General features: G+C 36.7%; 1 protein-coding gene across 1 annotated transcript; it reads left to right on the forward strand.

Annotated features, from left to right (window-relative positions):
* The first annotated feature begins 20551 nt into the window (after nt 1-20551).
* Nucleotides 20552-27488, forward strand: LOC108366046 (septin-2-like). The gene is made up of 4 exons (XM_017620309.1): nt 20552-21172; nt 25578-25936; nt 26009-26109; nt 26177-27488. Exons 1-4 carry the CDS (start codon nt 21169-21171, stop codon nt 26838-26840), a joined length of 1128 nt encoding a protein of 375 aa, XP_017475798.1. The 5' UTR covers nt 20552-21168; the 3' UTR covers nt 26841-27488.
* The last annotated feature ends 156 nt before the right edge of the window (nt 27489-27644 follow it).

Here is a 27644-nt window from a genome sequence, read left to right on the forward strand (position 1 = left end):
ATTCCGTGTCTGAGAACAGAAAAAGGTACAGAATATGGAATATGCTCTACAAGAAAATCGATTATGGAAAGACAAAGTAAGGATCCAATAGAAAAAGTTTTTAATGAGACAGAAATAAGTAATAATTAGGGCAAATGAAATTAAAAGAAGGCCCTACTGAAGGTTGGGAGATTAAAACATAAAATGGTCAATTGATTTCTTCCCATTCTCATCGCGACGGCCTCTGAGACATAGGCATAGGCGGCAACCTTTATTTATTTTTTTTAGAGATTTTAGAAACTTCATTTATTACCTAAAGCCAGAGGAGAGCAGGCACAATATGGCCTATGGAGTGCCTGCGGATCCAGTGCCTATAGCTACATAGATTATTCTGCTCATAAACGTTGATTATTAACGGCCTTTATTTAAGGATTGTCAAGGCACTTTCCACAGATCTACTGGTTTGACATGCGGGTTAAGCTATTTGTTGAAAGCACTTTCTGCGAAATGTGGGATAATTAGCCTTTTAAATGTGATTTAATTTTACAGCCTTACGAATTACTCGTAATATAACCTTTGCTCCCCTTTAAATTTTTGGCCATCTGCGATGCATTCTGAGAATAAACATAACCGCTCGATCAAGTATCAAACTCTCACATGAGTATTTAAAAGGCAGTCCCACGTAATTCGATCTGCTTTGAACAGGTCGAAAGACTTGATAGCCCAAGCTAGTTTCATGTTATCCGCAATAATTGGGATACTAGGCCAATTCGCCACGTTAATGCTGGAAATTCGGTTGGTGGTAATCTGGAAAGTGCGTCGCTCTCATTTAAGATATTCCTGACGAGAGATCGTACAAAAGTCTTCTGGCCTCAAAATACTCCCAAGAGCTACATCGGATCCAATTGGGGTATCTCGGAGCTCTTTTACCTTATTTGTGCTCTGCCGTCGGGTCAAAGCTAACTTACTTGAAAAGACTACACTAGCTAAACAGCTGGAGCACGTACAACGGGCTGTTATAATTGGTATTAGTGGGGCACTGCGTACCAACCCCATACTGGCACTTAAAGTAATGCTGAAGTTAGTGCCTATCGAGGATGCAGGCTAAATTTCGAAGTGGGAACAGCTATTAGACTCAAGAGAAAGCGATTGGTTGACCGACTTAAGGACTGAACCCTCTGGAGTTCTAGGGGTCTTCTATTTCATCCCTGATTGCTCAGATAACTACTGCGCCATCGAAATGTCAAGGGAGGATTGGGCCGGGCGGAAATTCTCGAGGGGGGAGCAGTAAACTTCTTCACGGAAAGATGGAAACTTGGCGCTAGGGTGGAGGGGTGGAGGGGTTTTCCGACGGGAACTTTCTATTAGTACTAAGTTCAGGCTTCCGGACTGGCTGCTATTAAAAAGCGGTGCGGTCACTACTTAGAAATGCGATGACAATCTCGGAGGTAAGTAGTTATTTTGATAGCCAAGCAGCTATCAGGGTCGTAACTGCGTCGAATGTGCACTCTAATCTTGTTAAGTAATGTCTGATCTCTCATTCAGTTGCGTCGCGATACTTCTGTATTCGGCTCGTTTGGGTTCTGGGTCACCGCGAAATTGCGACGAATTGTGTGGCTGACGAATTGGCTAGGAAAGGTACTCTTGACAAGGGATCGCCGGATAAGGAGCGGCTGGATTCCATTGATCACCTGTGGTACACTCTTGGAAATATAGGCTTCGTGTCAGCTGAGAAACTCGATCGAAAACCAGGACATGTGCGATTGCTAGATTCTTCGGACTGAGGGTGGACAGGGCGGTCGGTGGTAGTCCTCACGCTTAAAATGCCACAGTTCTCGCTTTTGGTGGGGTTTTTACACCACCGCCACAGTTCAAACAGTATTCCCGCAGTAAGGCTGAACATATTACCTGATCCCGTATGTCGCAGAGTTGCCTGGAAGACAACTTATTATTTTCTATGACGGCACGAAGATTTTCTGAGGCTAAACCTGGAGCATAAGATCGTGAAAAGTGTTTAGGCTAAGACTTTCCTTTAGTTGGTAAGGTAAAGAAAACTATATCAACCAAAAACTGAAAGAAATGTGAAATTTTTTTCATCCATTTACCAAATTTTTTTTAAATTGCATTAAATTTATTAAACAAAATATTAAAGGGTTTTATTTGATAGCTGAAAATCCATTTCACTTGTTTCCATTCCCCGTGATGCAACGGTCCCACACATTCCTTCCAAGGAATTGCCAACGGTTTGCATTACATGCACATTATGCCAGCAACAGCTGATTTATTGTCAACGGCAATGAAATGTCAACAACGCTGAATGCTCAGCCAATGGAAATTCCCATGGAAATTCTAAAACGTCAATTGAATTGCATTGAGAATGCATAAGCTCACATACATAAATACACTTGCTGAGAAAACTATTCAACTGAAAACTATTTATGGCCAACAGATATCTTTTCAACTTCCAGTAAAGGTATTCTATGTCAATGGCAACACATCCCGTAGACAACAACAATTTGCACACAGTTTGCACAGCAGCAGCGGTTCACTACAAATGCAATTGGAAAGAGAAATGCATTGAAGCAAGAAAAAAAGAAAGAAAATTGTGCATAAAAGGGAAAAAGAAGGGAAAAGAATTGACAAGAATAGGCAACAATGTTGTGGCCATTGCTGCTGTGAGGAAGTTGTAAACGGAAAATGTTTTCTATTACTTTGAAACTCTTTGGCTGGGTTGCGGGCCGTCTGCTGCTTGGCTGTTCGATACCACCTCCTCTTTATATTCTTGTAAGCGGATTTTGAAGATCATTGCGTTTGCCAATCAGCTCCTGTTGCCATTGTTGCTTTGGTGATGTTTGGGTTACTGCTGCTGCAATTGCAAAATGGACTTTGTGTCTGCTTTTTGCTAACAAAAGACTGGCCTTGAGTTTAAGGAAAAGCACGATCTATATGCTAAAGAAACTGTGTAGAAGCCAAATGAGTTGAATGATTTTCTTGATGTGTGATATATTTTTTATTTTTTTTTTGTTTCCGTTAATCATGTTGCTGACAGGTTCTTAGTCAATACCCCTGCAATTGTATTTGCTTACTACGAAGTACAGTGGGTTCATTCACAAAAGGCATGCACTGAGCAGGGTACAAATATTAATCCTCCTTAATGCTTCAATCCTTGGTAAGTCATGAATGTTAGGCTGGCCATACACGTCTCGGAAATTCGAACCTTTTGAAGCAGCTGGCACAAATTTGCGCAGCCCTAACAAATGACGACGACTGTGAAATCGTGAAGGACAGCCGTTTTAAAGTTGACAAAGAGATGGTGAATATCAATCCCCTTCCCGCGCATCTTTTCAAGACTTGAATTGAAAGACAAAATTTCAATTCTGGCTACTATCTTGAAAGCTCTTTACTGTCTTTCGAAAGACTAATTCAAAGATCTGTTAACGTGGAGGTCTTATACCATGTTCTGACCGACATCGATTTTTTGGTTATTTATCGAAGTGGAAGTCATATTTTAAGAAAATTAAGGAAAAATATTTTGGTATTGTTTTTGTGTAGCAAAACTGTAATCAAAGATATAAGAAATGTCAACGAAAACACTAACAGCCGGTGTGAACAGCCTTCAGCCCACAATCCTAAAACTCGTTTTCAAAGTGTTTTCGTTGTCGGTCAGAACATGGATCTAGCGTTATGCTGTTTGTTTTTTAGCAATACGTTTGTTTAAAATTAAATTAAATTAAAAAAACATGTATGCATATTTTTTTAAACAATAAAAAGTAATAAATTGAAGAACAATAAATTTAAAACAAATAAAAATAAGATGAAAACTAAGCAAAAATAAATAAAAATATTCTAAAGAAATTTAATGACATTAAAAAATTTCATTTTCTTTTTAAAACAAAATCTAAAAACTAAAAGAAAGTTGAATTGGAAAAAGAAAAAAATTTTATCAAAAAAGAAGGAAATCGTACTCAAAAATTTAATGAAATACGAAAAAAAATTTTCTTTTTAAACAAAATCAAAAAATTAAAAGAAAAAAAATTTTTAACCAAAAAAATAGAAAAATCAATTTTAAAATATAAAAAATTTTAATTAAAAAATAGAAAAAAGAAATAATACGTTTCTAACAATTTCATCAAATTAAAATAATTCCCTAGAAAAGGGGAGAACTTTCGTTCAAAGACTTTTACTGGAATAACAAGAGTATTTCATAATATCTTGCCATCTCTCTTTCACTTGTCTTACGTAGGATTTTTCACCGAAGAACGTAGAAAAAAAAGAAGATGCAGGGTCGTGGAATACGTTCCAATAAAATACGGCTTCAATAACCAGCAACCAGGCGAGTGGTGAACTTCTAGCCGCATTTTGTTGGAATGAGATCTTCAACTATGCACTTTCTTAGTTTTCTGTGCTCTTTGTTTTCCCTATATTAGTCAAAATTGCCCTGTTAAATTCCAGTCGCGTTCATATGACCACACTCGGCAAGAGTTGGTGTGCAGGCTTCGCACCGCCGTACTTGAACAGCTCAGCTGGCTGGTCGTCGTCAGCTCCGGCAGCCTTGCTATTTTTCAGCAGAGAAATTTCTATTCGTATCTTGTCATAGTCGGGATGTGGGATACCGATTTCGTAGTCGTTGACAGGGGCTCGGGCTCATCTTTTCCACTAGTTTCGGACCTGCTATCATTTCGCGGGTTGGCATGGTGTTTCCATGGCGTGACATTGTAGGCGGCATAATTTTTCTCTGCTGCCGAATAAATTGGCCGTCTATTGTGATTGCCTCTTCGTGAAGTTGAGTAACCCAGTTGTAGCCAAAATTTGTAGCGAAATCATGCTTCGGACTTCAGTGGACCCTAAACTGAATACGTCGGAGTGATCTAACTAATCATCGCTCTCTTTCTGTTGAGATCCAAGGATCCAAGGATCGCGTTGCCCACGATATGCGAACGTGGATACAGGAGTAGGAAAGGAGTATAGTCGGGCCGCGGTAACTAAGCCTAGACACCGCTCTATTATTAAGCAATCTTTAAATCATAAAAATGCAACACCAAGGGCCGTTTTCACCATCTCTGCTTAGCTCTAATTCCCCGTTAAAAATCGTTATGGACTCCCTGTTATATGCTTGTGATCGATGTACGCTAAATTTAACCAGACATGGTGCAAACGGCTCTGAATGAATGCAAACCAATATTGGAATGGAGCCTTTTTAAGATTTACCATAGAAGACGGTGCATATCAGAAATATTTTTTTATTAATCGAATCACTGTGCCGCACTCAAGTTGTTATTGCTTGCATTGAATAGTAGTTTTTGTTGTTGATTTTGGGCTTAAGAAATATGATTCTTATTGCTTTTATTATAAGTCATCAAGTCATGCTGTGATTTGCTGTATTCCGAGCATCTGCTGTTGTCGCTGCTGTGATTCGCTTTATTGATTGTTAGCATTGTTGTTGTTGTTGTTCTGGCTGTTTTTTTTGCTATTGTTGCTGCACAGGCCATTGTTCTTTTCAACGTAATAAAATCTAAATTGAACTTAATTGAAGCGTATCATTTCGAAAGCAGAATCGCTTGTGGCAGCGGCAGCGGCATATTTTGCAAGCGCAAACTAAACGATTAACGAGGCGGAGGATGATGCTGTTGAAGGTAAATACGAAAGTACATATGTGTGCACATTAGGTTGGTCCAAAATAAGTTAAGATGGAATTTCAATCTCTCACCCCCTACGATTTTTCTGTATCGAAAAAAAATTATAACTCTATTTTTTACTATTTTGAAATCAAAAAATATTTAGAGGTCGCTCAAAGCGCTCATAGTTTTCCATGTATTTTATATGGGGAAACAACAATTTTTCGTAGAAATCGGAAAACTCTTGTTGTCTTCACGAGATTTCTAGTTGCATTTTCTGGGACCTATAAAATATATTTAATATGAAAAAATGGTTAAATAAATATTTGGTTATTGTTATTGGGAATCTCCAGATTTTCAAGAATTCTATACCATTTCTACGAAAAGTTGTTTTTTCCCCATATAAAATACATAGAAAACTTTAAGCGATCTGTAAATATTTTTTGATTTCAAAATAAAAAAATAGGGGTATATTTATTTTTTATTTTTTGTTAGAGAACAATCTTAGGGGGTGAGAGCATACAAATTCCGACTTTACTTTTTCACGTGCATTTTTTTGGACCACCCTAATGTACATACATATTTGTGTATGTGGTAGATTCCATGCATACCCTGCCATCGCACTGCTGGCGGATGGGGCAGACATATTGACGCAGCAATGCGTGGCAAGCAGCAATATTCGTATGAACCAATGATGCTACAAAAAGTGCGGAGCGCAATTGACAAGCAGATTCATAAATGCATGTGTATGTACATATGTATGTATGTCTACTTAAGTTGGTTATGCTGTCTCTCGCCTACCCCAACCTCCTCGGAACTGCCAACCGCCAACTTCTTGACGCGCATTCGCTTTACGCTTTGGTTCATTGAGATGTGCTAATAAAGTTATTAGAAATTACATACAAATCGTGCATTGCAGCAGACATGAACAAATGAAGTTGGCATAAAGCACACTTGGAGCAGCTGAAGAGCAGCACACAAACATACTCGCAAACTCATATTGGCGGCAGCGCTAGTCAGCAACAAAGCATTCATTTGCATCATTGAAGTGTCGAAAGCAGGTCAACACTTAAGCCAGTTTAGCATGGGAAAGGTTAGCCATAAAGGCAGCGTAGCATGCAAATGAGAAGAAAATACACACTTTAAATTCATAATTTTATTGAATGTAGCAATTTGTATGAATATTCGTACCGCGTAGATAAGCAGTAGCCGCTGATGCAGACCGCCAGTTTAGCGCTGAATTTTTAGTGTCAAATTATTGACCGCTTCGCAATTTTAGCACAATTTTAAATACGTTCATAGTTCCATTAAGGCAATATGCACTTGCTGTAGTAGTTCATAGCTTACCCTGCAGGAAATGTATCTAACTATAAGCTAACTTTAAGTTAATCAGGATAAAAGTCACTTATTATCTGTATATTTTCTTTGACGAAACTTGTATGGCGATGGCCGCGAAATAGTCAAGGGTGGTTACCTCTGCATTTGATGTAACTAACTTGTAACTAACTATTTGATATAATATATCAATAGGAGAAACAAACTATTTTAGTTTTTTTTGTTTTTATTTTTCTTTATTTATTTTTTATTTACTTTATTTATTTTATTACATTTCATATTTGTTTACGTATTCTGCTGTAGGTCGTCCCATATTCGAACTCCGTCAGNAAAAGTCGCTTATTATTTGTATATTTTCTTTGAAGAAAGCTTACGTATACTTTTATGGCGATGGTCACGAAATAGTTAAGGGTGGTTACCCTGAATTTGATGTAACTAGCTTGTAACTAACTACTTTTTGACATAAAATATCAATAGGAAAAACAAAATATTTTAGTCATTTTTTTTTTATTTATTTTTTATTTACTTTATTTATTTTATTACATTTCATATTTGTTTACGTATTCTGCTGTAGGTCGGCCCATATTCGAACTCCGTCAGACATAACATCAAAATGATAATATGAAATTTCGATCATCCTTCTATTTGTCCTCAATTCGAAAAAGTATTTGCGAAGTGCTGGATATTTAAATNAGTCATTTTTTTTTTATTTATTTTTTATTTACTTTATTTATTTTATTACATTTCATATTTNATTTGATATAATATATCAATAGGAGAAACAAACTATTTTAGTTTTTTTTGTTTTTATTTTTCTTTATTTATTTTTTATTTACTTTATTTATTTTATTACATTTCATATTTGTTTACGTATTCTGCTGTAGGTCGTCCCATATTCGAACTCCGTCAGACATAACTTCAAAATGATAATATGAAATTTCGATCTTCCTTCTATTTGTCCTCAATTCGAAAAAGTATTTGCGAAGTGCAGGATATTTAAATAGAAACGCGTTTAAAGAAAACAATCTCCTNCGAAAAAGTATTTGCGAAGTGCTGAATATTTAAATAGAAACGCGTTTAAAGAAAACGATCTCCTTAATTACTCCTGCATTACTTGTCAACTAGTTTCAAGTTAGCTTTCTGTAGCTAACTACAAGTTATATATTTTATAGAAATCCTGCAAAAAAGCTAACTACAAGTGGGTTATTTTTTGTCAACTGATAATTTTTTTCTGCAGGGTAACTAGTGTCTTATAAATCAAAATATATATATTTACATGTATGCAGTGCTGGATTTAGGATCTTTGGAACCCTAGAGTATTTCCGTGGTGCGGGCCCCTCTAGGAATACTAAGGCAAACGGCGGCCACGGACCTCCTCCAGTTTTTAGATTTTTAATGTTGTAAACATAAGCTAATCTTACAGGTAAAAAAATACGATTTGGTTTTTCTATACAATCTTTGGCACGATGGGGAACAAAATAGCAATGTGGCGCGGTTTTATTACAGTAGAACTATTCAAAAAAAAAAAATGTACTGACGAATGAAGTTTTTTGTTTGCATGTAAGGTGGCATGGTCTAATGTACACACATGCATATAGTACGTATAAAAAAGAGTAAAAAATACACCGCTCATGACTAATTCCATTGCTTTATCTTATCGATTTTTATTTTAAAATTTTTTTTATTTTGTAAAATCGCTTAAGGGTACATCGTCCAGAGCTGTAGTAATTGGTTAAGTTATGTCTGGCTGGTTTTAGTTAATTTTGCTTGTGTTATCTCACAAACTCCAACTAAAAATACACGATAACGAAATTTCTATACGCTGAACAATGGCTGTTAATTGTTGTGGTCGAAGTTATTCGTGTAAACAATTTTGCCTTTATTTTCACTTGAGTTACTTTGTTGGTAAAAAATACAAGGAACGTTTCAACGGCGGTCCCTCGCCGAGCAAATTAATACTTACACACCTAAACTCGTCTACCAATGCACTTTTCACATTCATTAGAAAATATCGTAGATCTTTATGTAAAATATTGCTTCGATGCATATCGACGTATCGTATTTACAAAAACATCGATGTTTTCGATGTATCGAATGAAAGTATCAACAGCTTCTTTCAATTAGAAATCTACTACATATTTGCGGAATTATGTATGTTTGTATCTGCCAAGTTGCAGCCTAATGGTCGGTTTCACACTAGAACACTTCTGCCACCAGAGCAACTCTGTTTGTAGGCAACAGAGAGGGCGTGGTGAAGTAAATTTTTGAAAATGTTGTTTCAGCTTCTACCCCGCATTAAAGAGGCAGGTCTGCTGCCACAGCTGCAGCTATGAAAATACCGATTCGCAATTTTCAGCGCAAAAGTAACAAATACATATGTACGAGCCAAATAAATCAAGTTCTCAAACTGTATACTGAATTTAGAAAAAATCCACAGATTTCATCGAATTTTTAGCTTCTTAATCAGAATATTTATAAAATTTTTTGGGTTTTAGGTTACAATGCTTATGAAATTTTAAGAAAACAAGTGCAAGTTCAAAGCGGCTAAAAAATCACATTAGTTTTTAATATTTTTTTTTTTTTGGTTTGTTGATGGCATTTTGCACGTTTTTTCATATAAACATGCAATTCTTGTCGAAGAAAATGCGCAAGACCGTTTGCGAAAAGTTAAAAAAAAACAAACAACGCCAGGTTTATAAATTGCACTTGTTATATGAAAAAAAACCGAAAAAGCCAGCAGTAAAAAAAAAACAAATCAATGCAATTTTTTAACCGTTTTAAACTTGCACTTATTTTAATAAAATTTCATGAGTCTTGTAACTACTAACCCAATTTTTTTTTAAATTTTAATCAAAAAGCTCAAAATTTTAATAAAACCAGTGTAGTTTTTATAATATCTTAATGTCTTATAGGTTCGGTTAAGGTATGAAAAACATTGCAAATATTGAAAACACCATTCATCCAGTTTTGACCGCAACTGTATGTACGTATTTGACAAATTTTGAAGAGAATAAGGCAATTCAAAACATTTCCAGCTGCTGTTGTTTACTTTTACTTATTCATCAACATTTTCAATTTAGAGGTATTATTTATGGTGAGAATACTTAACCCCCAGAAAATAGAAAGAATTTTAATAAAAATTTTAAAGCAAATACAGTTCCAAATACAGGAGTGAATTCTATGGCATGCTTGTATGAGTTTAAAAGTATTTTAAAGGCAAACATTCCGCAAATTTCTCAGCTAAGAAATGAAACAGTGGAATTTCAACTTTATTGTACTTACAAATCGATTTTGCTTTTTGTATGAATATTTCACCCTTTTATATGTATTTACATTTGGTTTGCAACAATGCTTTGCTAAAATACTTGAACTCGGTGCACGAAAAAAAAAAACACCACAAAAAAACGAGGGAGCTTTGCGCCAAACACCGTCGAAGTTGCAACATTCCACATTACTTACTAGCTACTGGTGTTTGCCTTAGAAATATTTCCCCCTTAACTTGCTGGTTTTTTTCGCATTTGCAAGCCGTGCCAGTCAAATGTACGTGCCTTTGCAACGGAAAAAGCAGGACGCGAGAAACACTTGAGAAACACTTCTCGACTCTTATGCGTCTGACTGACTGACTGAGTGGCTGGGGGCGACGCCGGCAGTGGTGCCAAGCTGAATATGTTGTTGGTTGGTGGTTGACCTCCGCGTGACAGACAGGTGAAAGACGACGATATGGGCGGCCAAAATGCCATTGCACTTCCCATGTAAACTAAGAGTTGTAACCATTGTGAAGAATTTAATAAGCTTGGACATGATAAAAAAAATCTTTTGTACTTTACCATTAACACACCTTATTTTTATTTTCATGCATAAAAGTTAACAAAATACTCTGAAATCTGTTAGGTCTTTTAGATTGCGTTGGTGGAAATGCTTTCTACGAAAGCGAAAAAAAAACCAAAAAGCTTCAGCGTATCCAATTTCATCAACACATTGATTTAAGCAGAGCTCCATCTATCTTTCCAGATTGTTAATGTTTCTGTTGTCAATGTCTATACATATAGTTGTGCTGACAGCATTATAAATGTAGGTTAATCGTTGATAATAAATATTAAACCAAAGGAGTGAGCGTGGAAAAATGAACGAGTAGAGGAAAGCATTATAGCAAAAATATAATAAAATTGTATGTAAATTTAATATCGAGCAATTTGAGCTGAATTCTACTTTCTACCTCGTTGTTGTTTCGATAGGTCTATATTACGCCATTATCCGTTGAGGAACATGAGATTTCCGCTGAGTACACTTCGTTGCTGCCCATTTCTATGTAGAAGTTAAACTGGCGCATCGCTTGCCACAAGCAGGCGCATGAACAACGAGAACGTCTCAACCACACCCACGCCCACGTCAGCGGCGAGCCATTGCTCTTTGCCTGTTCGACATAGTTTAGTGTGGTTGGCACTTAATGATGATGCAGCTGCCTTTCCACCTTCACCTTTTCTTCTAAGTTTTTTTTTTTTAATTTGATTTTGCATCTCAATTTACTCGTTGCCATCTGGAGGATTGTGTGCAGCTTAGCGCAGTGAATGTAACGGTGAAAAGTCGACAAGTGCTCGTGTGTTTACACTGGATTATAAACACATCTGTATGGACATATGTATGTATGCCAGAATTTGAGAGCCATATGCATTGCATGAAACTATAATGGATGTTGGCACATACCAAATAAATAAATGAGATTATTAAAGTGATTAAAAAGATCCCAGATTAAGTCGAAAAAAATTTTGCGTGATCTTATTCTTATCCTTAATGATATTCTTAATCTTAATCTCAAGCTTAATTTTAACGGTTTTCTTAATCTTAATCTTAACGTCAATGTTAATCTTGTTCTTAATTTTAATCATAACCTGGAACTTAATGTTAATCGTAATCATTATCTTAATCCCTACCTATATCTCCATCTTAGTATCAATCCTGATCTTAATTTTAATCTTAATTTTAATTATAATCTTAATCTAAATCTAAATTCTAATATTAATGTTAATCATAATCTTAATCATAATTTAATCATAATCTGTATCTTAATCTTAATCTCAATATCAATCTAACTCTTAATCTAAACCCAAATCTTCATGTTATACTTAACCTTGATCTTAATCTCAATCTTAATATTAACCATATGCTAAATCTTTATCTCAATCTTAATCATAATTTCAATCTTAATATTAATCGTGATCTAATCTTAATTATAATTTTGATCTTAATCTTGATCTTAATTTTAATCTTAACTTAGTCTTAAACTTAATCTTAACCTCAATCATATTCTTAGTTTTAACACTTATCTTATTCTTAACCGTAATCTTAATAATAATCTTAAACGTAACCTTAAACTTAATGTTAATTTTAATCTTAGCACTAGTTCTAATTTATTTCTTAATCTTAATATCAATCTTAACCTTAACCTTAATTCTAATTGTAATCTAACCTCAATCCTAATAGTTATCTTAATCTTAATATTAAACTTAATCTTAATCGTGGAATTAATCTTTGAATTTAATCAATGCCTTCTGCCTTTCTTGACACACAGTTGGAACTAGCAGGATCGTAGCCGAGTCGTAAAAGGAGCCTACTATGGCTCGGTTCTACCCACTTTTGAGCACTGTACCGAGGGACTTCCATTGTGATGTCCAAGAGAGGCGTACATGTATTTGAACCACTCTGGTTTTCTGGCGAATCCTAGCAGGTCCTCTAATGAAGTTTTATCTAAGGTGTTCAAACTCTCGATGTAAGATGTTAGCCGCTTTCGGCAGAGCTCGAAGAACACCCATTATCTAGTAATAGAAAGCACTATGGTGAGCTCCTAACCTGACACCAAGTGCTCAGTGGTCCCTCATATTTTAGTGATGAGCCGAAAAGTCGATTTTCAGATCGCCCGCATTTCAAAACGTCAAAATACAAAGCATTCGTCTGTTTTATTACTAAACCGCAGTGGAATAAAAAGTCTTACTTGCGCAACCTAGTTGAAAACTACCATCTAACCGCGGTTGCGCATATCTGGCGTTAAATTCTACTGAGGTTTAGAAGTAAAAGAGACTGATGCTTTGTTTTTTGACGTTTTGAAATGCACCCAACTTTGTTTAACTCCGCGTGCTTCGTTCAACGCGCAGAGGCCAGAGTGAGGGCGATACGGTTGATAGCTGCGCTATCCATCTCCTTAACTCGGGTAAACAGAAATGCCAAGGATCACTGTATGCTTTACCCACTTCCCCTAATTCTATCTTAGATTCCTTCTTTTGAACTAGTCCGCCTTCTTATATTTCATATAGTGTCGAAGAGGTTGCAAAGGTTCGTAGGCTCCACGAACTGGCTTAAGGAGTAAGGGGTTTGAATCAATGCGGCATCACAAAACCCTTGACTGAATCTAAGTGTGCTGGCTTCCGCCAATTTAGCCTAACCTAACCTAACTATAACGATTGTTTAGAACTTCCTTTAACTTCGAGCAAGGATGCTTCAACCAATCTACCTTTGCGGTAATCCTGTTGAGTCACGCTGAAGTTTTTGGAGTGCCGACAGCGCGTTATGTACACAGAAAGGGTACTCTTGAAATGAGCAACACGAGTAGGGAGTGCTTAGCAACATCACTGACTGACTGTGGTCCATCCTAAGGCAAATGGGTGAAAGGAATTTTTCAGCCTTGCAAACCCACAGCTCCCATTTTGGTGGGTTCTGTCTGGCCAGTGCATAGAACGCGCACAATAAAAAAAATTCAAACGGTAAGACGAAGAAGCTCATCTGATCCTTACTCTTGCAAAAATAAAAATTCAATGTTTAAGCTTTTTTTATCTTATTCAAAAGATAGGACTTGCCTTCGTTGCGTTATCATCTAAATACTAGAGTCACCGAGTTAATTTAAGGATCAAAAATTAGCATTGAATCTGCAGGAAAATTTCGTTGACCTTACACCATAATAGTACAATTCCTTAATTTTCCCAAACTCACGTTCTCTACGTAGTATACCTTGTCAACAAAGGACGCCTATGCTTTACATGTAACATAAGAAGCTCGAAATGTTAAGGAGTGAACAAAATGACTTAAATTGTAAATTCAACGCCTATTCTAGAATGAATTATCCCACTTTAAAATTTCCCGCCTGTGCAAAACGTATAAAAGTACTTTACATACTCATTTACATGCATATATGCACGTGCGTATATATGTAATCACATACAGGTATCAGTGTCAGTATTATGGATGCTCTTACTTTAAACTTCAAAATTAAAAAGTTCTGATGCAATGTAAATTACATATATTTTAATAAGTAGAAGCTAAAAGTTTCTTGGTAGACGAATTCCTAAGCTTAAGGTCATTGACTGTGGAAGAACTGAAGTATTTCAGTTTTAGTCTGGCTAATGCTAGACCATTACACATAATTTGCTCCAACGTCTCCTCATGTTCTAGGGAAATACGGCAATACGGTACATGTGGGAGCGCATGTGATTATGGCCGGTAAGGTAAGCAATAAGCAACTTGATGTTGGCTCTGTGCAAGAGATTTACAGATTTCCTAGCAAAAGGATGACCAAAAAGTGTAGCCCGCTTAAGGCTCCCTACTTCTCTCCAGCACTTACTGCGTTTACCCACGCTTCGATTATGAGCCTGAAGGAGGACTCACTGAGTCCACAAAAAAGTTCCAGCCCTACATGTATAGACGATGAGTCTTCTCTAGCAAATTCGTCGGCAGCTTCGTTACGTACGACTCGCAGTGTTCTGCTACCCAGCATAGTAATACCGTGTTCCTTGCCGCCAAAGCCTGGATAGTGTCAAAGCACTCCTTGACAAGCCTGGGGGTGATCGTCCTATTGAATAGGACCCTTATGGCCGCCTGACTTTCTAAAATATAACTAGAAAGGCGCTCTTTAAACCCTTCTCAATGTTCAGTATGGCACAAATTGAGATTTTTAGTAATTCGGCCTGAGAGGTCGTGGACCAAGTACCCAATTCCAATAGAAAGTTTGATACCAGGTTCAAAGACAATCACTCCTGCTCCGCTCTTAATATTTGACCCGTCTATGTACCAGTGTACATATGTATGTGGGATCCAGTTCAGGTAAACCATTTGACCAGACATTTCGATCTGGAATTTTTGACCTGAAAATTCCTTCCAAAGCAGATTTCCTTTAGCACAGCGTCGGAGAACTCGCAGATTCCTTGACCTGATATTTTGCTCAAAATACCTTTATACTTTGGGTAGGTTTTAGGAGTACTGTCAGAATTTAGCATTTGCGAGTTCGTCGAAGCGGCTGGAGTCCAACCTAAGAATTATTATAATTCCGCGGATGAACACGTTCTCACTGATCCTCTTTATAATAGTGTTTTAAGAAAAATGAGGGCCACCGTCTGGCATACAACTTTTTTGCCAACCATTTTATGCCGCATTCGAACGGAAAATGGCTTTAAATATGACAACCTGTCTGAGTTCCAAGTTGGTATATTGCAAAACATCTGCCTGTTTTATTTCTAAACTATAACTGATGGAAATGCCCAATATGCGCAACCATGTTCAAATGTCAAATTGGAAGTAGCGCAAATTTGTAATTTCTATCAGTTATAGTTTAGAAAGGCAGAAATGCAACTTGTAGGTTTGCTATTGCCTGTCCGATGACTATCCGCTGTTACTAAAACATTTCCTAATTTAAGATAGTGCTCCTTATCTACCCAGCCGAGATATACACATTTTGTTCTTTGATCGCACTGTTTACATACATTGATGTATCATTTAATACAAATATTCTTCCCCCCTTGTGGGATAACATTGGATAGTATTCTAAGAATGCCAGAATTTTTATGCAACTCTCAATAAAATTGTTTTAATCGGCTATATTTTCTTTGGAGTAAGCTTTTCTTAGGGGCATACGAAACCAAAAGTGCGAGTACATGTTCACGTGGTTTGGATTAAAAAACGAAAATTCGTACAAATAAAAAAAACATCCCTAATGTGTGTATGTATGTACATTCATATGAAAATACAAAAATTTAACCCCAATGTTCCTTAATTAAATACACAGAAATTGAATAGCACCCTCTGTTGTATATGTATGTATGAATGCACGTGTGTATTTATAAACATATGTACGACACCCCCATTTAAATTGTAGACGAAAAATTGTGACCATTACATTGCAATTGCATTTAAAGCGTATAAACCACCCCCACAATGCAAGCTGAATGCGCTATTCAATATACATAATTGGGGTATTCACAACGGTGTCCTAAGNTACGTGGTTTGGATTAAAAACGAAAATTCGCACAAATAAGAAAAACATCCCTAATGTGTGTATGTATGTACATTCATATGTAGGTACAAAAAAATAACCCCAGCTAGCCGGAAATATTCTTTAATTAAATACACAGAATTTGAATAGCGTCCTCTTTTGTATATGTATGTATGTATGCACGTGTGTATTTATAAACATATGTACAACACCCCCATTTAAATTGTAGACGAAAAATTGTGACCATTAAATTGCAATTGCATTTAAAGCGTAAAAACCACCCCCACAATGCAAGCTAAATGCGCTATTCAATATACATAATTGGGGTATTCACAACGGTGTCCTAAGTGTCGTATTGTTGTATGTCATAAACTTTAAAGGCCTAAAAATATATCAAGGGGGTTCGCAAAGTACCATCAAAGTCATATTATGTATTTTCGCAGTATTAAAAAATAGTTGGTTGTGGTTTCAAGTTCTCTAAACAGTTATTTAAGCTTTTAAAGTTTACGACATACAACAATACGACACTTAAGACACCATTGTGAATCCCTCAATTGTATGTAGGCATATCGTTTATGATATGCGTATGTATAGCATTAGGCACATATAAAAAATAACTGTGAACATTAAGAACAGAAAATCCCAAGCGTGTCAAATGGCANATTGTGAATCCCTCAATTGTATGTAGGCATATCGTTTATGACGTGCATATGTATAGCATTAGGCACATATAAGAAATAACTGTGAACATTAAGAACAGAAAATCCCAAGCGTGTCAAATCGCAGTCGGGTTCAATGTTAAAAACCTCAGGTATTCAAAAACCAATCGACCCTTTCGTCATTTGTCATCTCTATTGTTTGACGCTATCATTTAGCTATCGATAACTTTTAAAGCGAGATAGAGTAAAAGGGAAAGCGAGAATATATTTCCGGATTTTACATAACATATGTATGTATGTACGTATTTAAAAAAAGTTCCCTAAAAGAAACGCAAACATCCTAAAAATTCTTTGGCAAGTCCAAAATTCATTCCTCTTTTCCCGATGATTTATTAGGGCATTTGCTTATAATGAAATAAACCCGAAGTGACTATAAGCAGATTATAGGTGTGTATGTACCGTATGTATATTCAAAACAAAAGAAAAAACGTTCGAAATGAAGTGAGCCATACCAATTTTGAATTTATTTACTAAGCAAATGTTNCTCTTTTCCCGATTATTTATTAGGGCATTTGCTTATAATGAAATAAACCCGAAGTGACTATAAGCAGATTATAGGTATGTATGTACCGTATGTATATTCAAAACAAAAGAAAAAACGTTCGAAATGAAGTGAACCATACCAATTTTGAATTTATTTACTAAGCAAATGTTTGTTTTTGCGGCTTTTGCAAATTGACGAAGTCCTCTGCAAGAAGGGTACGTGTACATATATGGTATATGAGGCATGGACATATCTCTTTTCCCTAGAAGTAAACCTTTTCGTGTGGGCAACAATGATGTTTTTCAAATAAGGCAGATCGGAATATACGCTCTGTGGGAAGACAATAACTGTAATTATTGTACCATGTTCTCACTCTGAATTTGGTTTAATATTGAAAATGTAGATTCTACTTTGGACATATTTTTCTCTTTTCATAAAAAAATGGGACAAATGGACAGCGTTGAAAATTTTAATCTGATTATTGTGATGAATGCTTAGCCCAATGCTAGGATCTAGATTGATTTGCTCATTTTGGTTCGGGAGGTAAATTTGGACGCCACCTTGATTGGCCAATGTTAGAAAAATCGGTGGGATGCCTAAAAAAAATCAAGTCATATTTGCCTAATGCAAAAATTGGTACAAAACGATGCCAGATACTCGAATTCCACATTCAAGGATAAAATTATAAAAGGGTATTTTCAATACCTACCTGTCCCTTACGCACTAAAAAATGTAATGTGTTTTTACTCTAAAGAATCTTCTCTTTCTTTTGATACCCATACTGGTTCTTTAAGTATATTGCACTGAAATTTTTTAATCATTTTTTTTTAATTATTTGGCCCTTAGTTTGGAGAATATATTGATTCCTTTTTGTGCGCAAAATTGCCTGCCGCAAGGTATTTTATGTATATTGAGCTACACATTTATAAAAAAAATGTTAAATATTAAAGACATATAGCCAAAACCGGTCAACATAGAGGGTTTCTATTATTGCCACCAGTGTACAAATCCCGAAAATCTCGGGATTCTAGGAAAATAACCAAAGGCACCAAATTTTGGACAAGTGCCCAATCATGTGACAATGCCTTCTATAAAAACAAAAGAAATGTGAAAGAAATTTTCGTCTATCAAAGTTTGGAGAGGCACCTTCTCATCTGCCGTTGTATGACAAATCCATCGAAAACAAGTAAAGAAATATTAGTACAGGGGAAACCGAACTTTATATACCCGGCGCAAGTATTAACTACAGTTTTTTCAGCTTTGAGTAAAACTGTATGATAAGCGAAAGTATTTTTCTCGATGTCAAACAGTTTCGATAATATGCTGCGATATATTGAAATAATTGGACCAAGTTTGCTGAAATCGGTAAGGCGGTTATCGAATAGTACACTTCTGTAGTGATAAATGGGTGGTGCCACGCCCATTTAAGAAAAATCAATAANCGCTGGAAATCGGTAAGGCGGTTATCGAATAGTACACCTCTGTAGTGATAAATGGGTGGTGCCACGCCCATTTAAGAAAAATCAATAATCTTGTATCTTGTTAAGAGATTGATGTAAGTTGGCGTCTTTAGTTATTGAAACATTGGAGTTTTCATATTTCTGATATTTACCGTTATATGGTAAGTGGTAGTAATTTAATTTAATTTAGTGCGATTCCAAAAATTTTCTACATATTGATTTTTTGGTTGGCCAAGGTTGATAAATGTGCCGAGTGTGGTAGAAATTAATAAACCGGTTACCGAGATAAACATATGTAGGCGTAAGTGGGCGGTGCTACCAAAATTTTCCCTAAGTAACATTTTCTGCTAAGAAGTCATTGAATCAATTTTGAATAAATTAGCTTAAACTGTTACTAATTTATCGCAGTATTTCTGTAAATTGCCGTTATATAGGAGGTGGCCGTGGTTCTTGTCTGGTTTCAAAAGTTTTCAATGGGTTTCTTAGTGCGGCCCTAAGCTATGTTCTCACCCAGTTTGGCGGGGAGTGGTTAAGGGACTACAGAGATACAGCATTTCATCAGAAGTGGGCACAGCCACGTCCATTTTCCTAAAATTTCATAACTGTCTTATTTTATGCCAAAATTCTACTTCGTATACCAACTATCAACAATTTGGATTGTTTTTGCATATTTCGAAAATACCGTTATATGGAAGGTGGGCGTGGTTATTGTTCGATTTTACATATTTTCAATCCCAACCTACCTTGGAGAAAGGGCAACCTACTTAACAAATTTCGTTAACATATCTAGATTTTTTTCTGGAGTTATCGTGTACACGGATGGGCAGACAGACAGACAGACGAACGGACCGACAGACATGGCCTAGCCGATGTTACAAACAACCGTTATGCAGACAAAATTATAATACCCTTGTGCACAAGTGCGCTCGGGTATAAAAATTGCAATACTGCCACAATGACAGATTATATTTAGTATTACCAGAAAAATAACAAACAATCATTGCCTAGAATCCGATAAGTTGGAAAGGAAAAATTCTGGAATTTCCAGGAAGATGGCAACTTTGGGATTACGAAAAACGTGGCAAGTATTGACAGTACTGCCTCTTAGAGAGTTAACAGTCAGCGACATAGAGAAAGTGATGCTATAAATTTGTAGGTCTTGAAATTGATACCAAATTAAAATTAATAAATGGATGAACGATTTTATAAAATTTTGTGTGAAAAAAATAAGTTCACTGTTTTGTGATTTATTTAATTGGAGATTCTGAATACCATTTTCGCTTTTATTTAAAATAATAAGTTATTTAAACAACCCTTGCCGCTCATAAGCAACTCCATAAGCTCGCGAAGTCAATGAGAGCGTGAGCGCGTTCAAGCAATGAGGTCAAAAACAATTAAAAAAATAAGCGCATGCGCTTCACTCAAAACAATTTTGATAACAACCCAAAAGGAGGGCCACAACACACTACCCAAGTAAAAAAGCAGTTGTAAAGTGAGAGGCAAATGGAAATTCAACAAATTAACAGTGAAAATAGCGAGATACTTAAATTTGTGAAATGTGAAAAGATAAAAGAAAAAAGACAATTAGTTTAAATACTTAAAGTTTAAGCGCTTTTAACTATACCTTAATTAACCGAACGGAAAATGTGAAGCGCAATTACAGCGAAAAACGAAACTAGCAANCTAATTTGTGAAATGTGAAAAGATAAAAGAAAAAAGACAATTAGTTTAAATACTTAAAGTTTAAGCGCTTTTTAGCTACCTATACACTTATAACTTAATTAACCGAACGGAAAATGTGAAGCGCAATTACAGCGAAAAACGAAACTAGCAAACTAAAATCGACTGCAAAAGCAACAACTACGTCGACAGTGGCAAAAGTGTACAGTGGAGTACGTTGACACGGCGATAGTTTAGCACAAAAATAATTTCAATTACTTCACGTTAACAATAATACCCGCTCTTATGCAATCTATTTAACACAAGTAAAGTGCAAAGTACAAAAACACAATAATTTACAATAAAAAAGCACAATATTTGTAGAAAAAAAAAAGCAAACGAAAACGAAAACGAGCAATCACTCTTGCGTGCGTAGGAACGCTGTGTGCGCTTTACCAGGATACACACAGCGGGTACCACCCGAAATTTCAAAGCAAGCCAAAAAAAAAAAACTGCCATCAAAGCAAATTTCCGTTGGACTGCAGCCGACGACAACTCAGCGGAGGAGGCTCATCAGACATTCAGCAAACACAAGATTGCTGTTTTTATTAGCATTTTTAAATGTAAATAACGACTAACGAGTGCAAAAATTCGGCTTTAAGCAATGTGTAAGTGTTGTTGTTGGATACGTGCATTTTATTTTATTTTTGAAGGCAGTGGAATAGAAAGCACGCACCTATACAAACATATGTACATATACATATGTATTTATTTAGTCAGTCGCCAAATTGTGTAACATACTTTGAGGCGCTACACCCCACAACAATTTTCAGCTGACAGTTTCGGCATTCTCTAACGCTTTCCGCTTGGGGGCCCTAAAAAAGTTTCTAAGGAAACGACACACTTCCTGCACTTAACCTCCTTCTCAAGCACAACAGATGCACGCACGGTTTTGCATGTGCGATAGTGTATTTTTGTTTTTGTTGTTATCAGAGTGCATACGCAGACACATTTTCAGGTATTTGTATTTACATAAACATGTATAGGAAGGTGGGATTTAGTGCATTGCTGTGTTTGCAGCCGACACAAGTATAAGCATTGTTGCATGCAACTAATTAAGGTTTTTTGAGACAAAAAAAAGNCGTGGGTTTTAGTGCATTGTGTGTTTGCAGCAGACATAAGCATAAGCATTGTTGCATGCAACTAATTAAGGTTTTTTGAGACAAAAAAAAGTCTATAAAGTACTGTGCTCTATAGTAATTATGCTTGACAGAAGGGCAAACAAAAGCCACAAAAGGGGTGCGGTTGTTTCTCGCCGCGTTGTTATTATCCTCACTACATATACGTATGCTTTATGCCTCTCAAGGGGAGGTTTACACATGAAAAAATATTGTGAAAAATTTAATAAATATCGCTAACACCGCCTTAATAGGCCAGCTGCGAATAAAGAATATTTAAGTCATATCCTAGTAAGAGTGGCAGATGATGGTTCTAAACTATGCACTGCCAGTGGGTTCGCCGGGTACCAGTAGGACGCAGTGGATGAAGCTATAGACTACACAGAATACAGCAATCCGGACAGCGACCGGATGTCTTGTGATGTCACCACAACATCATCAACACATGACGAGGCGCTAATGCTAACCGTTAGGGAGCGCAACACAATGCTCTGAAAAAAATTCTTAGTAGGGAGCCGCGTGAGGGTAGTAGGGGCACCCGCACAGACACGTGCTTGCAGAGGAGACCTCGCCAAGGCATGTCAGAATGCATCTATACGAACTGATGGATGAAGTTCAGAGGTTCATAAAGTAATTTCTGGACCTGAAAGCATATCGACAGGCCTTGAGCGGCATTCAAAGGCAGTCCAGTCCTGTGAATGCCGTTCTGTAGCTCGTTTCTGTAACAGTTCTCTACCAGGTATGTCGAATTGAGATATGAATTCGCCGCCCTGTTCTCTACTGCTAATGAGTAGTAGAGAATGACGTATATTCTCTATCAGTAGAGAAATAATCGGTAGAGAAGAGTTACAGAAACGAGCTACTGGGCACATAACCACCTGACGTGGACGAGACAGATCTTCGTCTGCCTCGGGAGACTTGGACCACAATAGCCCAACTTTACTCTGGCTACTGCAGCAGGTTGAACTCGTACCCGAGTAGACTGCATGCAGATGTGCCCAATGAGTGCCGTAATGCGGAGAGACACCCCACGGCTCGAAACAGGGTACAACAACAATAACAACGAGGATATGGCTTTAAAGGCTATAGTCATCGCTTTTTAATCTAGCGCCGCAATGAACTTTTTTGTGACAAATTCTTATTTCTCGCGAACGAGAACATTCAATCCTCAGCAAGAAATGCAAAAGGAAAAACGAATAAACAATAAACAAAAGAACCGAAGATATTGAAGGCTGCGGAATCAGCTAATCTACGAGTACTCTCTTTCGAAGAAACAATACAATTTTGCAGTATCCAGTATTAGGAGCGACACAGACATAAACTCTACAGTGATAAGTTATCTCTGATAACAAACAACAGAAACACATAGGTAAAGATATCGACACCAGAGAGTTTGAATTTTTGCAAAGGCACAATGGAAGCTACTACCACAAAATGAACGGCATACAAAACAAGCATCCCGTACAAAACAAACCTTATTCGTCAGTCTTAATAATATGACCCTGAACAGTAATGGAAAATATGTATTATCTCGGCCACTATGCCGGGAACAGCGTAAAGGCGCGAGAAAACACTCTTAACGTAACAGAGGCAGTGCCGCTTTGACCTACCCTTCTTTCCTTACCGACTGTGCCATAAAGACAGTAGCAAGTCTCCGCAATCGATCAATAGGTATAGCGACCTCTGACTGCTGTAAAANTTCAGATTTAAACTATGGGAAAGTTTAAAGTCGTAATTAATAGAATTAAGCAGGTCACGCAAAGACAGTAGTAAGTCTCCGCAATCGATCAATAGGTATAGCGACCTCTGACTGCTGTAAAAATAGAGGCAAGAAAACAGATTCTTCGAAGGATCATACAAATAAACCACGGTCGGAAGTAGAAGAAGGTCAAAACGTACTGCAAGGAGACCTGAGGTACTTCAATCAAGTAACAAAAGTTCTATAGTAATAGCTAAGCAATGGCCAACATTTCGAAGGAAAGAGTTCGAGCGCGGAACTAGAATGAAGTTGTCGGAAGCAGAGAAAAGACTTCATAAAATAAAATAAACTCTCGTTGCTCAAAAGGAGGTCAAAAGCTTTCCAATAAATTTTGAAATAGCGTACAAAAATCATCGTTTGAAAGAACCAAATACTAGGCAAATAACAAAATTAAAAAAAATGAATCATCCATTACGGCATTACATATATTTTTTTAAGTGTACCCAATTGACATGTTCTAACAGTGTATTTTATTCTAAAATCACGTCTTTTGTTTTATTTTCTTTACACATTTTTGTTTTCATCACAATGACAGCTATTGTAACACACAAATGTTTAAACCACACAATAATGTGAAATCATTCCATTTGTATAAGCCCAGGCTATGCCCTTCAAGGATGTTATTTATGTGCATTGCAATGCGGCATATTTGGGTATTGCGATTTTGGTTTGTTCAAATGTCATATAGGCAGACTAACAATCAAGGGTGCTGTTGTGAAGTTTTGAGGTTTTTACAGACCGATATACAGTGGCGGGCGACTAAATAGGGACGCAACATTTTAACAAGTTTTGGCTATTTTTATTATGTCTAGTTAATGCCTATAATTTTTTTTATGAAAATATAGCCTACTATCTAACAAAAACCATGTAAGTCGGAATTTTAAACTTTGTACAAAAATTAAAAAGGTCGACAGATTTTCATAAAAATTTAAAACTTTTTAGTCAGACTAAATTTACTGTGATGAAAGTACAATTTTGAGGTAGCTGGGTCTTACAGCTGCTTTTTGGTATTTTTTTTTGCTGACAGTGTTGTGCAGTTTCATCCACATAAAAGAATTGTCAAACATAAATACTTTACGTAAGAATATCGATGTGGAGATACATATATTCGGACCTCTTGAAACCTTACCTATATACCGATAGAAAGAGGAAATTGCCGAGACGAGGAACAAATGCCACTAACAGCTCATCTATTAAGATTTTTTTTTGTTTTTAATGTAGATCTCGACTCAGGTTCCGGCGTACGATATGGTATATGTATATTGTTAAGATAAAAGGCCGATGGCCTTCCAACCCACACGCCGTTTATTATCAAATAGCATAGTTAGTACTCTCTTTCCATCTCGAGAAAGCTGGTCACAGAGGAAAAGATTATGGCTAAGCTTGTCAGAACTGCAGAAAATCGAGCACTAGAACAATACTCGCGAAAGGTTTTGAGCCATATATTCAGGAGAGATTGGCGGTCGCACCATCACAGTGTGTTAAGAGATAGCTCAGTAAAACTCAGGTTCGACCTCTTGTTCGTAATGAGCCAATGGTATACATCCAAGTGTATTTCTGTTTTTAAGAAAGCATAAAACTGTATGCCCTTGCCCTTTGTGTGACAACACCAAGACGCATGCCACAAATCGGAGTAAAAGCTCGGTATATAATAATTATTACTAAGAAGGCTTCTCATAAAAAACATCTGTCGTTCAGAGGCGGCCTAGATTTTACATCGATGGCTGAGTGGAAGATCGACCTATCTCAGAAAACTTTTCAAGAACGCCCTACTTCAGAATTTGATTGAAAAACGTTGAGCGTTGTTGAATAATTTTCTGAGATAGGACATTTTCGAACTGGCTTCCGAGATAGGTCGATCTTCCACTCAGCCATTGATATGCTTTCTATTTGTTTGAAAGCATGAAAATGCACAGCGAAAATTTGGAGCGACGTTCGCCTAAACACTTAGCAAGAAGGGTATACTTTTTTTGTTAATAATAATACGACACTTATCACAACTTGTGAAGCTCAAAAATATCCTTCAATATATTAGTTAAGGCATTGGACAATATCTCCTGAGTAATTCTAGTATAACCTCAACAATAACTTACAAATTATTCAAATTTTCGTCAAACTCTTTTTATTTATTTCCAGCTAAGACACCATCATTCGATAAAGATCGCGACTACATCGGCTTCGCCACATTGCCCGAACAAGTTCATAGGAAATCGGTGAAGCGTGGATTCGACTTTACGCTCATGGTAGTCGGCGAGTCCGGATTGGGCAAGTCAACGCTAATCAATAGCCTGTTCTTGGGTGATCTATACAAGACTCGAATTATACCAAATGTCGAAGAGCGACTCGAGAAGACGACACGTGTTGAAAAGAAAACCATGGATATAGAAGAGCGGGGAGTACGCTTGCGATTAACCGTTGTGGATACACCGGGTTTCGGTGATGGGATCAACTGTGAGGATAGCTGGCGTGTATGCACCGCCTACATCGATGAGCAGGTGAGGAAGTTGTCTTGGAAATGATTAAGTTTACGGAGGTTTTTCACGTTTTTTTGTTGTTTAATTTTGCAGTTTCGTCAATACTTTACAGACGAGAGTGGCCTGAATCGACGCAACATACAGGATAACCGCGTGCATTGTTGTTTGTATTTTGTGCCGCCATGGGGTCATAGGTGAGTCGCGCTATATTTACATATACTTCTGCTTATTTCAATGCTTACTCTCTTTTTTCCCCTACAGTCTGCGTCAAATGGATTTGGATCTCATACGACGACTCCACCGCAAAGTCAATATAGTGCTTGTCATCGCCAAGGCGGATTGTCTGACCAAAAATGAAGTGCGCAAGCTAAAGGAGCGCATACTGCAAGATTTGGAGGACAACAAAATACAATTATATCAATTCCCCGAATGTGATTCGGATGAAGATGATGATTTTAAGCAACAGGATCGCGATCTGAAGGCTTCAATACCTTTCGCTGTCGTCGGCAGCAATACGATATTGGAGATAGCGGGCAAGAAAGTGCGCGGGCGTCAATATCCTTGGGGCGTTGTAGATGTTGAAGATCCCGAACATAGCGATTTCAATAAGTTACGCACCTTCCTCATCTCCACACACATGCAAGATCTCAAGGACACAACACAGGATGTGCATTATGAGAATTTCCGTGCACAATGCATCTCACAGATATCGCAACATGCGCTGCGCGAGCGTGGCAAATTGAAGCGTGATTCAATTAGTTCGACCAATGGCTTTGATGCGGCTATTTCAGAGACAGATCGATTGCTGTTGCAGAAAGACGAAGAAATACGACGTATGCAAGATATGCTCACACAAATGCAAGAGAAGCTGAAGCAGACTCACTTGATGGAAATGAAGAAGAATGATAGTGTTATTGATGTTTAAGTGAGGGGCGAGGGTTTTGAGCTTTGAACATAAAGTCAGCTGATGAAGGAAAAGAGAAACTCATTGGCATGGTTTGAGTGAAGCTTTAATGCAGGCATACAATTTGAGAAACGAACACCTGTATTGATATGAATAACAAATACCGAGTTAAATAGTTTTTTCTCACAATTGGACCACATTTATGTAGAACACACATAGTAGATATTTCTTTGAAAATTAGCCTAGTGAGGCTGTTAGATAACACACAATCGAACAAATATTTTTTTGTCTAAATACATATATACCTACTTAAAAGTGATTTGATTCTAAAAGCTGAAAATTTTGCAAATCGGAAACAGAAAGATGTGCACTTCTCTGAAAACTGGAAAATTTTATAAACAAATGCTTTGAAAACTATCTGCGAACTGATCCCTTCAATCATGATTTGCACCAATTTAACTTTTGAAAAATTATTTCTAGTGCAGTTCCAGAAAAATTTTCATTTCCAGTAGGACTTACGAGTTATCATAACAAAATAATCAAAAACAAAGCAGAAACAACGATCAGCTGAAAAAGCATAATTTGAGTGCCGAAAGTATTTGGTAATTCAAACACACACAAATACTTATACAGACATTCCATGCCCACCATTTTGAAAAACAAAAAAAATATTTAGCATGAAATACTGGTACACGAAAACGGTATTTAAAAGCGTTAAATAACTACTTACTAATCAATTGCATATTAGAAGCGGTCATATTTAATAGCATTTTCGAAAATTAACTAAAAAGGAAATTAAAGTATTTCGCATAATAAAAGGTCAAA

This window comes from Rhagoletis zephyria, unplaced genomic scaffold, assembly GCF_001687245.7.
Source record: "Rhagoletis zephyria isolate East Lansing unplaced genomic scaffold, Rhagoletis_zephyria_1.1 Rzeph_scaffold_02118, whole genome shotgun sequence".
Taxonomy (NCBI): Eukaryota; Metazoa; Arthropoda; class Insecta; order Diptera; family Tephritidae; genus Rhagoletis; species Rhagoletis zephyria.